This window comes from Panicum virgatum, unplaced genomic scaffold (genome assembly GCF_016808335.1).
Source record: "Panicum virgatum strain AP13 unplaced genomic scaffold, P.virgatum_v5 scaffold_183, whole genome shotgun sequence".
Taxonomy (NCBI): Eukaryota; Viridiplantae; Streptophyta; class Magnoliopsida; order Poales; family Poaceae; genus Panicum; species Panicum virgatum.
The window spans coordinates 447501-460388 of record NW_024376262.1 but is presented as its reverse complement, the minus strand read 5'-3'; the positions used below and the strand labels follow the sequence as shown (position 1 = coordinate 460388).

Genomic DNA, 12888 nt, shown 5'->3' with positions numbered 1-12888 from the left:
TCCCCAGAAGGGTAAAAAAAAGATCCATTGCCGAATCTGAAAGAGTACAGTCCAGAGACGGGCAAAGCTGTCCAATTGAATGAAGCATAGTGCATCTTTCATTAAGTGAGATTCCAATTCCATCTGTTACGGCTAGGAAGCGGATGAGTGGCCGTATTCGACCACCTCTTTATCTTACGGCTAGTTCCTTGAGATTCGGGAAAGTTTTCCATTAGATTAGGGGAAGGGAGAGAAATTGTTTGTTTATCTTCCCTTTTTTTGAACCATTCTTCTTCTCGATAGCCAGATAGCATAAGAATATTGTTACTAAGAAAGCAGCAAATCCCTTCTTTCTACGAAGAAGCTAAATAGACTTAAAAAAAAAATTACCTTGCAACAGAAGTTTTTTTTAGTAGTCCACTTTGACTGATAGATCCCAGATCTTCAATTACCAGCCCCAAAAGTGCCACCCTATTTTGGTAAAATAAGATATGCGTAGCGCTTCATATGAACATGCCTCTATCAATTGAGAGGCTCTAACTGAGCTCTTGAATGCTCTTAGGCTACCGTAACGATAAGAATGAATTCCGACGCGAGCATTCCATCTTACAGTAATCCCTTCCTTTTTCCCTATTGATTGATTATCCGATTTGAACCCACAATTCATCCTTATGGAAAAGAAGGGATGCTACTTTCCGTGTCGTGATTACCCACCACTTGTCCTTGTACGCGGTAAAAGATATAGTATGCTTTCTATGAAAGCTCGTACTAAATGGTTAAAGCACTTAACCGGCTTACCTTTTTCAGCTGCATCGTACCGTGGGTCAAACTCTGTATGTAGATAGAGCCCCTATGCTCCTAATGTAGAGCTGGAACTACAACAGTTACCGTGGAATCCGCGATCACACATGAGTTACAGTTGTTTTTCCGGTGAAGCTAGTACTTTACTTGAGTATACCATACTTTTTGTGTTGGAAACACCATTGTCACACGGGTCTAATAAGAATATTGACTGGCAGGTGAGCTAAAAGCCAACACCTGAGTCAGTCAGTCTTCCACTTCAGTTGCTGGTTGGGTAGGTCAAACCGCGAGTACGAGATAACTCAGAGGCACTGTTAAATCTATGTTGGTTGTCAGTCTTCGGCATTGATTTTCCTTGAGCGGAGGAAATGGTGCTTTGTCGATCCGATTTCTCACTTCTTCTCTTACGAGATTTCTAGTTTCATGAAAAGAGCGCTCTTTCTATCAACGCAGGGCTCAGACCTTTTTACAGCAGTTGAATGGGTTTAGCTTAGAATTGAATCATGCCCCCGCAAGATTGGCTGGCCATTGAGGACTTGTTCCGATGAGTTTGAAAGTGCCGGCGAGGCACGGGCTTAGTAAGTGAATCGGCAAGTTGGTCAGAAGTATGAACATGAGAAATACGCAATTTACCAGTAGCAACTTGATCTCGAACGAAATGGAAGTCAATGGCAATGCGCTTCATACGAGAATGGAACACGGGGTTGGCGCAAACATAAGTGGCACTTACATTGTCACAATAGATGACTGGAGTGGGTGAGATTGGAACTTTCAGCTCTTGAAGAAGATTCATGATCCAATTGACTTCAGCGGCAGTGGAGGCAATGGCCCGATATTCGGCTTCGGTGGAGGATCGAGCAACTGTCTTTTGCTTTTTATAACTCCAAGAGATAGGATTGGCTCCAAGGAAAACAACATAAGCTGAAGTGGAAGTTCGATCATTAGGATCACCGGCCCAATCGGCCTCCGCAAATGCGTGAAGAGTGCGAGGAGAATTCTTACGGAGCAAGAGACCTTAGTCAAGAGTGCCAACTAGATATCGGAGGAGGCGTTTTACAGCACACCAATGAAGTGTGGATGGGCAATGCATGAACTGAGAGAGCTTGTTGATGGCAAAGGAGACGTCAGGACGAGTCAAAGAGAGATATTGTAAGGACCCAAGAGCTTGACGGTATAATTTTTGATCAGCCGGTGGCGAGCCATCTGATAATTTAAGCACTTCAGTAGTAGCAATAGGCGTTGAGACAGCCTTGGCATCAGCCATGTTAAGTCGATGCAAGAGGTCACTGATATACTTCCTTTGAGATAAGAACAAGCCATTAGCAGTGTAGTGAGCTTCAACTCCAAGGAAATAAGAAAGCTGGCTTTATAGAGAATCGTTTGGCAAGAGTAGAGATAAAAGCATTCACTTCAGCTGCTGCGGATCCAGTGATGATTATATCATCAACATAAACTAGTATATAAATAACCGAAAATGGGGAGTTAAGTATAAACAATGAGGAATGTGAGATGCTGAATCCTTCTGATACTAAAAAAGTCAGGTACGAAGCTCGTTATACCAAGCACGAGGGGCTTGCCGAAGGCCATAAATAGGCTTATGCAACTTGCAAACATAATCAGGAGTCAAAAAGTCTTCAAACCCAGGTGGTTGTTCCATGAATACTTCATCAGTTAAAGAACCCTGCAAGAACGCGTTATTTACATCGAGTTGGCGAATAGGCCAACTATTAGTCACAGCAAGAGTAAGCAATTTACCTAGATGCCATTGACTTATTAATATTAATAAAAAAACAACATATGTAGAATCTGACTCGATCCAGAGGTATTTCCAGCCCTTGGAGTGTGCTATAGCGATAGCCGTCATAACCCCAACCCACTCTGCCTGATATGCGAATCCGCTGCCCAACGAAAGCGCAAAGCATCCATGTACCTCTGCTGTTTCGAAAGATTCCTCCGCATGACGATGGTCCTGGCTGACCTCTCGAGCATCCATCTGTATTAACTTGAATCCATCCAGGAGGTGGAGGTTGCCATAGAATAGAGTGGATCACCGGAGCTTTGCGTGGTTTCCCTTTAAGCCTCAACGCCCGAAGTCTAAGCAGATCAGTCTGCGAAAGTGTGCTTCGAGCCGATGACAGTTGAGCTTTCCAAGTTCTCACGTGCGGATGGGAGGCGCGAATGCTATTTGCCAACTGGTGACCCTGCCCGAGCAGTTCAGAAAGTTCCTCTTCCGTCTTCTCACGAGCAGACAAAACTTGGGTCAACTTCTCTTACAAAGCCTTTTGCTCAGAAAGCAGACTTTGTTTTCGAGCCTCTAATTCCTATTTCCTGAGATTTGGCATTCTTCTCCCGGATCCTCGCGTTCATGATATCTACATTCAACTGTGCCCCGGAGACACGGTCGAAGCACGCCCGCCCCGTGTGCGTCTTTCACGACATGCTCTGGTCCCGGGTTTCTTCCTGTGGTCTTCTAGCGTTAGAAGAAGTCGTGGAGGTCCCATCTCTCAGCGTTTTTTTTTCTCCTTTTTCATTATCATTTTCCCTCTCAAAAAAGATCGAAAGGATTCACTCCGGTGCTGCTTGCTGGTGGAGGTTGACTATCTCCACTATGAATAAGTCTTTCTCGAGTAACTGAGACTCAACGTGTAGGCGTTGGAAGCAGAAATAGGAGATGGGTCGTTCCAGCTCGGCAAGAGGATTCCGGAACATCCAAGTCCTAGCTATAACACAGACAGGAAAGTTTTTTTCTTTCATTGCAATGTCTGGCATCATTTCAAATAGGCTCGCTACATAGTTGCAGGCTGCTCGCTCGCTCCATTCTTACGCTCGCTGGCTGGTGAGGCAGAGTTGGTATGGCACTGGCTGGCTGCTAATGGTCACTCAGGATCTACTATGCGCGATACGCCGACGACATTTTGTTTGGGATTCCCCGGGCCAAAGAGATATACCTGTTCCATTCCAAGTGAAAGACCAGCAGCAGCGCATACTATTGAACGCGTGCGGCAGGTTTCAATTCCACTTTTCCTGGGCAAACTAGAAAACAAGTACCGATGTCAGGAGATGGAAGTCAGGCAGTGACGTAGGATAAGGCTCTTTGGTGAACCAGACTTTGTCTATCTTAGAGATCAAATTGGATGATAGATTTTTCTTTTTTTTCTTGGGAATGGTCAAAGCCTTTCACGGTTGAGCAAAAGGTCTCGGGTTCGAAAACAGAGATCAAAAACTCTGTCCTCGCTTCGATATTGTTTTCATATTGAGGGATTAGTCTGCCATCAGTGGTAGACTGGGGAAGAAGGCCGAGTGGATGCTTTCCAGCAAAAGAAAACATGACGTAGTCATCATGTCTAACAGAGAGATTCGCCTTGGTTCTGTCTATCGCTCTATAGGGAAAATGACTCCGTTCTGTCTCCATTAGCTAATCAGGCTTGCATAGGAAGGGGAAGGAAGAGATTTTCTTGCTTCAATCTCACGTCCTTTATATATGCTAACCTACCCTATTCCCTGCATACTGATGACTCGCGTTGGCTAACAGCACGTCTTTCAGCAGCTCACTAAAGGATGGGCTATTCATCTCAGTCCTCATGCTTCCGTCTTCATATCCCGCCAGAAAAGAAGAAAGGCGAGTCTTTGCTTTGGCAAAAAGAGAAGGAGCTCTTCTTGCCCATATGGGAGTGGAAGCTTCAGTGTAAGCGGAAGCTAGACTAGAAGAGAGATTCATCCTAGGCTTTGCTTGGCCCTACTCTAGTTTTGGTGCAGCTAACTAAGGGTCGAATTTCGTGACTTGATGAAGAGGAAGCCGAGTATCTTTGGTCTTGAAGAGTCAGGCCAATCCAACCGCTTGCTCCTGCCCAACTCAGTCTCAGTCGTACCATAATGCGCCTGGACTCAACACTTTTCTTGCTCCAAGACCACCCTCTAGCCCTCATGTCAAATAGATGACAGAATTGTAAACAATCTTAGAATGATTTAAGCTGAGGAACATAGAGGTCTCTCCCACCATTTTTGTCATATACCTCTGGAATAGTGTTGAAATCACACGCCACTAAGCAGGAGCCTAAACCAAGTGGTTTATCTTAGCGTGCTAGCCGCAGCTTCATTTCGTATAGCGATAACGCTTTCTCTTTCTTAGCGCTCCACCCCGCGGGGAACTCTGGTTGCGCTTTGGTTGGCTTTCTCTTTTTTTCGATTTTCTCTGACTTGACTCAGCTTGACCTACTTGACTCAGCGGTTAGAGTATCGCTTTCATACGGCGAGAGTCATTGGTTCAAATCCAATAGTAGGTAAAACCGGCCGAAACCCCCGCTTTTGCCAGCATGACAGCAAGCACAGACTGGCATCAAGGAGTCGAATGACCAAAGCATCGGTTGCTTCCACGAGACTAAACAATCAATGACCAATAAAAGACCAACGAAACGACGAGTGAGAAAGATAAAGCCTGCTATTTGAATAGTTGGTTTGAGCATTTGTTTCAATAGTTGATACCCCTGTAGTGCTTCTATTAGAGTAGGTGGGTAGCAGATCACCATCATGTTTGATCAATTTAGTACCGGCATTGCTTCATCCATTCTTTCCTGGGCACCGGTAATCCCAAGAACGGCTAACGGCTCCCACCTCTCCTATGGCAAGCCCATCCTAGATTTGAGAAATGACATTGATCGAAACCAAGACGCTACGAATCCTACGAACAAGACGATTTAGTTAAATACTACGTTGTAAATACTAAATACGAATTAGCGCTATTCGAGCTAGACCTGTCGCTTTCCCTTTTAGTTCTGGCCTACGAGCTAGAGATTATACGAGCTATTTTTACCTAGTGCTATCCACGTACGCCAATAAATCTAATTAAATAGTTGGAATTGCAACTTCCAACGGCTAAAACCAATCAAATCAACGGCCAGGGATTAATACACAGGAACGGTTGCCTCTACTTGCTATTTGCATCGTATCCTCGGGCAAAGCACATTAGCTAAGGTTTCATCGGATTGCTACACGGCTTAACGGAAATAACGGAACACCCCTCCAAACAGATCGGATTGCGCTAGAGCTATTCCTAGACCTAGCGATAGAGACGAGCTAGAGCGTTAATACGAATCATCAATTGAAGCAAAGGGTTTGCCCCAGGACTAGTACGCTAACGAGCTCCTCCTACGCCAATACTTGCTTAAAAAAATTCTCTAGGGTGCACTCGGGACAAGGCAGAAGCCGAAGCACATTCCCTAGCGTACGAGATATGCCTTTTAGGAGAGAGATCCCTTTTACGAGCAATGGTTTTTGATAATGCTACCCCCAGTTCAAAGCAAAGGTCGAAGCTGAACTGCCTTTACTCGGCTTCCGTTCAAAGATTCGTATCTGTTTTTCCTCGGTTTCCCATTGGAGGTTCCAATACTTGCTTTTGGTGGAGGTCTCGTACCATAGCGAGGGGCGATCAATTCCTAGCGCAAGAGCTATTCCTATCCTCGAGCGAAGCTAGTCCGTTTCCTAGGAAGGCGGCTAAGGGTTCGGGTCGGAAAACAGGTACGGTTCCCTAGAATACCCTACTTCCGAGAAAGCCTCTCCTCCCCGAGGAGAGTCTTCCTCTTCCTAGCATCTAGGCTATACTCTCGTGTTTGACTTAACACAACGAGACATAGGCACCCACATGCTTGAACTACGATGATACCCTACGGTACGGACATCACACATTCAAGTAGGGAGACCTTGCTCGTGGATAACTAGACGGCGGAGCGAATAGATTCAAACTTGAACCTAAGAGAGGCTTGAGGGCCGGCTTTTGGACCATCGCAAACGGGCCTCGGAATGGCTAAACACTTCCGATTTCAAGCCTGAGTACTATACGCTTTACGATTATCAATATGAAGGGATAGGGTGAGTTATTCATTCCTAAGCTCCGATTAGACCGCAAAGGACAGGTACTAAGCTTTAGAGCAAACTTTGATTCATACCACTTGGACTTTCCCTAGTTTTTAAACCAGTTCGCCAGTTCGTTTGCCCAGCGGGGCAGCTGCCCTTTTGGTTTTTATCCAGCTTATCCCCTTTGCTTTAAAACCTACTTCGCCTTCCCTATTCCGATTCGCTATCGCTGTTCCGCTGTTCCGTTCCTATTCTTTTCTTCCAAATCCTAATCCTGGAAATGCATATGATGACACTAGTTCACCAGGCTAGTGTTGGGAATTCGATTGAGTGCGAAAGCACATTCCCTTGCTAGAGATATTCCTTTTATTCATCCCGGATTGTGTGAATGCGTTCACACCTATCCCGAGTGGGTATAGTTACGTGGTTAAGTAATCCCTTCCTATGCGAGGTTGTATGAGAGAACATAAGGAAAGGCTTGATACATCCATGTCTAGCTCATGTCGATCTTCGTGTCATTTTTCTTTCATTAGCTCAGTAGGATAGTCCACGTTGCTAGGATGTGTGGGTCTAGTCTGGTCGTGACCCTCGATCAAACCATCCTAGCAATGCCCTCTTCTCAAAACAGGCGTTCGATGTACGGATCATCGCCGCTTGTCTTTGGGGGTGGGATTTGGAATGGAATTTCAAATTCGAATTGGAAGGTTTGACAGCCAAGGAGCGGCAAATAAGTAAATCTCTTCGACATAGCAGAAGAGAAAAGGAATAATAATCTCTTTCTTAAAAAGTCAATAGAAGTAAAATGCGAAGCATGAAACTAATTAAAAAGTTGGGAATGGCTACATCGGAAAAGCGTGAAACAATGTCAAGTCTCGGGTTTGATCGAGTGATGACGAGAGATAGAATGATACAAAGCCTAAAGGGGAGAGCACTTAGCCGAGCATTTAGTAGTCGTTCGGCTGGGGAAGATTTTCTGTTTAAATGTATGCTTAAATCTCTAGCGAAAGCTCAAAAAGATAGAAAAAGATGGCTAAGTAGCGAAATTCTCAAATATATGGGTTTACTGCCCGCAGATTGTAGTTTCCATTATGTGATTAATTTCGTGAATGAAGACAATGATTGCATTGGATTAGGCTCCGGTGAATCAAGTGGCAGCAGTTCCCTGCCTACAACCTGGTGGGAGGTTTGGGAGCTGTTTTCACAGACAAAATGTCCAAAGGCTCCACCATTGGTTGATTCTGCATGTCCAAATCCAATGCAACAAAGCCTATTGAATTGCATAAAATTCCTCCAGCGTCCGAAGATTTATTGTGATATATTTGCAGAAGGATTTGGAAATCGAGTTCGAATTATCATGAAATTTACGGAAGGTGTCGGATGTCAATTTTGGTGGGCGATGCGGCCTCTAAAGGATGACACTAGAGAAACTACTTTTCATGTGATTTCGAACTATAAACTTTTTTGTCAGCGCGGATGTCTGGTAGATGCAGATTTCACGTTCTCACAATTTGATCATAGTGAGATCCTTTCAAGTCTCAATAAAATTCTTATTAAGAATCCTCTATTAACAAAAACACTAGACATTGAGGAGTCATTGGTGACAGATCAACCATGGCCTGACTCAATGTTGGACATTGCAAAATTTGCAATTTGTTTTGCTAATATTCTGATGACCGGGGCCGCCAAGCCTCAAGGACTTTTCCATTTCCCCGAGGGGGAATCCTAAATGAAATGAGAAATTCCAAAATAAATAAATGTGAAGTAGTTACAGATGTGAAAAAAGTCAATATCTCTCTGTCTGTGTAGGTTCGGTTTGTTCTTATCGATCCATTTCTTCGAGTGTGGGTGTCCTACGCTACTTCCGTTCATGTTTACGTTCTCAAAAGAAAAGAAGGCTTTCCTTGGAAAAACCAAGGACAACCCCTATCTCAGTCTCCTTTCTCTTTTCGGGAGCAGAGCTTCAAAAGATGTAGTTACCCTATGATGAGATTGAGTTCAACGGATATGAAGGATAGAAATATGCTATTTGCTGCTATTCCATCTATTTGTGCATCAAGTCCGAAGAAGATCTCAATCTATAATGAAGAAATGATAGTAGCTCGTTGTTTTATAGGCTTTCTCATATTCAGTCGGAAGAGTTTAGGTAAGACTTTCAAAGAAACTCTCGACGGGAGAATCGAGTCTATTCAGGAAGAATTGCAGCAATTCTTCAATCCTAACGAAGTCATTCCGGAGGAATCCAATGAACAACAACGATTACTTAGGATCAGCTTGCGAATTTGCAGCACCGTAGTAGAATCATTACCAACGGCACGCTGTGCGCCTAAGTGCGAAAAGACAGTGCAAGCTTTGTTATGCCGAAACCTAAATGTAAAGTCAGCAACACTTCTAAATGCCACTTCTTCCCGTCGCATCCGTCTTCAGGACGATATAGTCACAGGTTTTCACTTTTCAGTGAGTGAAAGATTTGTATCCGGGTCTACGTTCAAAGCTTCTACCGTAGAAAAAATTCGAGAGGCCTTCGTACCCATAGACCTAATTCGAGAAGGCTTGATAGTCCTAAGAAAGGTGAGGGTGGGGGGTGATATTATGGCTGAATAAGGAAGAGGAATAGAATCTCATTCATGTGTTCATGCTAACAGAAGAGCGGATCCAATACACATAAGGCATCGGTTGTTCTTAACAGCGATGGCTATTCATTTAAGTCTTCGGGTAGCACCACCAGATCTTCAACAAGGTGGAAATTCTCGTATTTCGTATGTACATGTTCCTGCGGCTCGGATGAGTATAGTTATTTATATCGCGACAGCTATAAACAGTTCCTTGTTCCCATTAACAAAACATCCCCTTTTTCTTCTTGTTCTTTGTCATAACGCCTATTCCGGGACGAGTACTACTTTTTTTTACAAAAATAATTTACAAGCAGATGATTTTCCGACCCTGACTACCAATTCCCCGACTACCTCTCTGGCTTATCAATCTAGCAAGCATAGGAAATCCAATTTCGGTAATCTTACCAAACAAGCAACGGATTGAGCAACTAGCGCGAAAGCCGTTGCGCTAACGCGCATCCTCTTGCTTGGATTCAAAAAGAAAAAGAAGGTTGATTGGAACTGAAAAGAACAAACAGGCAGGCATGCTTTCAATCTTTTAGAATTTGAGAAATGCACTTGTCAAGAGTACTCTAACAATCGACGTCTCCCATCTTCTCAGGATTAAGCACTTTAGCTATCTATTATGGAAATTGTCCGCTATCCGCACCTTACTCTTACTTTACTATTACGGATTTGGAAGTGGGAAAGCCAACCTGGGCTTTTGAAGATCACTCTTGCCCGTTCCGTTCATAATTGCTTAGCTTAAAAGGAGAAGTCCAAATAGTGGCTGCGGAAAAGTCAATTCTATCATTTTTCGAAAGTTCGAGAAAGGTCATGCACGAAAAGAAAGAATCAAGGAAAGAACTGACTTTGATACGAAAGAAAGACTGAATCTGACTATCCCAATTCAGAAAGACGGAAATTGCCGGTTGGGTTAGTCCAACCAAGAAAGAAATGGGATTCTTTGGGCATTGCTTGGGCCGACTTCATCAGTATGGCTATCTCTAAAGATCTATCACTGCACACTTGAGAGATCTCTGTCTCCAGCCAATCAAAGCGTCTATAGCAGCTCCGCCGCTTTCTTTTTCTTGGAAAATATGTAGATTTCAAAACTTACCGATAGGATTTGGTTTGGAGTTCTAATAAAATTGTGTACGAAGCTGTGCACACAAAAGCAGATATCGATAATATCATAACGTTAATAATGGAAACTCTTGTTTATCTCTCAGTTCACCGATTCATCCATCCGGGAGGGCAAAGCATGTCTCTTTGTCCAGGTATCTCTTTCTTTTGTTATAAACGTTTATCTATGCTCTTTCTCTTTCTATTAAGTGAATATGCCCAGCTCCGAACCAATCGTTTCTTTATAAAGAAATCGTACTAAATATGATATTCACAAAAAGTACTTTTTCCATGAATAACGAAAACTACACTTTCTATGAGTTGTTGAAAAGCGGAGACACCCATATTCGCTTTTTCCCTGTTCCTTCCAACGAATAAATGTAAAAAGTATAGGTTCCTCTCCTGATGATCCCAGGTATCTCCGTTTTGACGTAGCCTATGCCAAGCGCATGGAAGGAAGCTAAACAGCTCCAGCAGCTAAAAGGAGTGAAAACGGACAGAAGAGAGTACGAAGGATAAGTTCATACCAAAAGGATTTGCGTTTTGTGAAAGAAGAGCTAACCGAGAATTGCTCTTGTTGAAGTTGCCCGGCTTTATTTATAGATCTTTGTGATCTTTCCATGGGAGAAGCGCTCATTGAGATCCTTCCAAACAGCCTCGGCTCTTTCGTTGTGGATGATACTCTCACACAGGTACCGGGGGTTACAGTATGGTGCGAATCAGTACAAGCCTGGGGTACGGGAATTCTACGAGGGATAAAACTCGCAATTGCATTGACATGATTGAATTCAGCAGTTTAGTTCTTTTTCAAAAGATACCGCTCTAGGAGTAAGCAATGGAGCATGGCCGTGTGAAGCAGACAGCTCTCTCGAGAGTCGCCTATGATTGCTTACACACTCTACATTACACCATAATGGTACTCTCTCCAAACAAGCAACGGATTGAGCAACTAGCGCGAAAGCCGTTGCGCTAACGCGCATTCTCCACCACATCTTGCTGGTTTGAGACAAAGATTTGACATAGATAATGCTTTCTCGCTACCCGCCCGCAATGGTTCACTGATCAATACTTCACAAAGTCATCAACATGTGATACGACAAAACTAGAAAGAAAATCGTTTGTGGCTGATCTCTCCATCTACTTACTTCTATTGGACCCATAGGACCAGCGCTCACAACAAATCCAATAAGATAAGATCTAATAATGAAACCCGGGAACACTAATTCAAAAACAAAGCGATAGCAATGTTTATAGAAAAAGCAAAACAACACTCAAGAGAAACTCCACCTAGAACGTACCAGTCAGCACTTCGTTATTGTCGACCGCGCGGATCATCATAAGCAACAAAGTAGCAAATACGCGTCGGTATCACATAAAGAGGATTTTCGACAGGCTCCACAAGAACATTCGTTCCTAGGTGCATGACTGTTCGGGGAGCTCCTTCTTGCTAAGAGTGCCAGTGGATTCTCCTCCTATTCCTCGACTCTTTATTAAGGAGACAGACCGGTAATCTCGCTTCTGATAAAAGAGCGGCTATTCCCCTAAGAAAGCAAAGGGGTATTCTTCCTTCATAGATTCCCGATGCCGAGCTACTCTTGATAGGCTTTCCAAGACCAAGTTTATAGAATGATCCCTTGCACATTGAGCAAGACAGTGTATTCTTTAGGTTTGAGTAAGATCAATGGAGCCGAAAGTAAAGCATCGGTAGTGAGGCTTTCCTCCATGAGGAATTAATCCTTTGGTCGTCAATGGGAACTTTAAGACGAGAGCCAATGTGTCCAAACTTCCAGCTGAATTGTTGCTTTCTAGTGGCCGACCATCCTTTCCAGACCTTCTCTAGAGCTCTTCAATCCTTCCTCCTAAGATCCAGGCTAACTTTTTCAAGCAATGGAATGACTGGTAGGCGATCTCAGGCTCGCTCGTCGTTGGGTAGTTTCCGATAGTTCTATCACCATTCCAGGCTCTTCGCATATAGAGAACTCGAAGGTGGTCGATGTAATAGAGCAGGCCTGAGGCCATTACGTACTTTCTTTGTTTAAGTTATTATTGAGAGTTCAATGATAGCTATACACAATGAGCGCTGTTTTCTACATGCGAGATGAAATGCCATTCAAGAGCGGATAAGGCTAAAAAGAGAAAAAGCAGGGCTTGGCTTATTCTATTCATCTGCACCACCTGACAGAGATTCTTTCACAGCCTCGTTCAGCTAGTAGAATTCTTTCTAGATCTCGTTCTTTTCACTTTCTGGGCTGAGACCGTCCAATTTCATTCTTGCCTGGGAAGAGAGGATCGGAACTCACACTCGATCCCTACTCTTTCCTCGTACTTCACAGGTTTTCGAGGCCGAGGGTGAACTGGACTCGCATTCACTTGCTGGGAAAAAGAGAGTGGATCAGGCTACGACTGAGGCTGAGGATAGGTCACAGGACGGATGAGGTAAAGTATTCCAAAACGGAGGATTCCAACCCGAGGAAGTAGGTCAACCACCTTGAATATGGCTCCGTGGAAGTAGTTAGGGGATAAGCCCAAGGAGGATAGGCCT

At 43.8% G+C, this 12888-nt stretch overlaps 1 protein-coding gene across 1 annotated transcript in view; it reads left to right on the top strand.

The window, feature by feature from the left end:
- The first annotated feature begins 8153 nt into the window (after positions 1-8153).
- The window catches only part of LOC120693854 (ATP synthase protein MI25), a 6944-nt gene continuing 2209 nt past the window's right edge, over positions 8154-12888 (top strand). Inside the window, exon 1 of the mRNA XM_039977070.1 lies at positions 8154-12888. This exon is cut by the window's right edge and continues 2209 nt beyond it. Coding sequence (XP_039833004.1) covers positions 8611-9231 — 621 coding nt within the window. The 5' untranslated portion in view covers positions 8154-8610 and the 3' untranslated portion in view covers positions 9232-12888.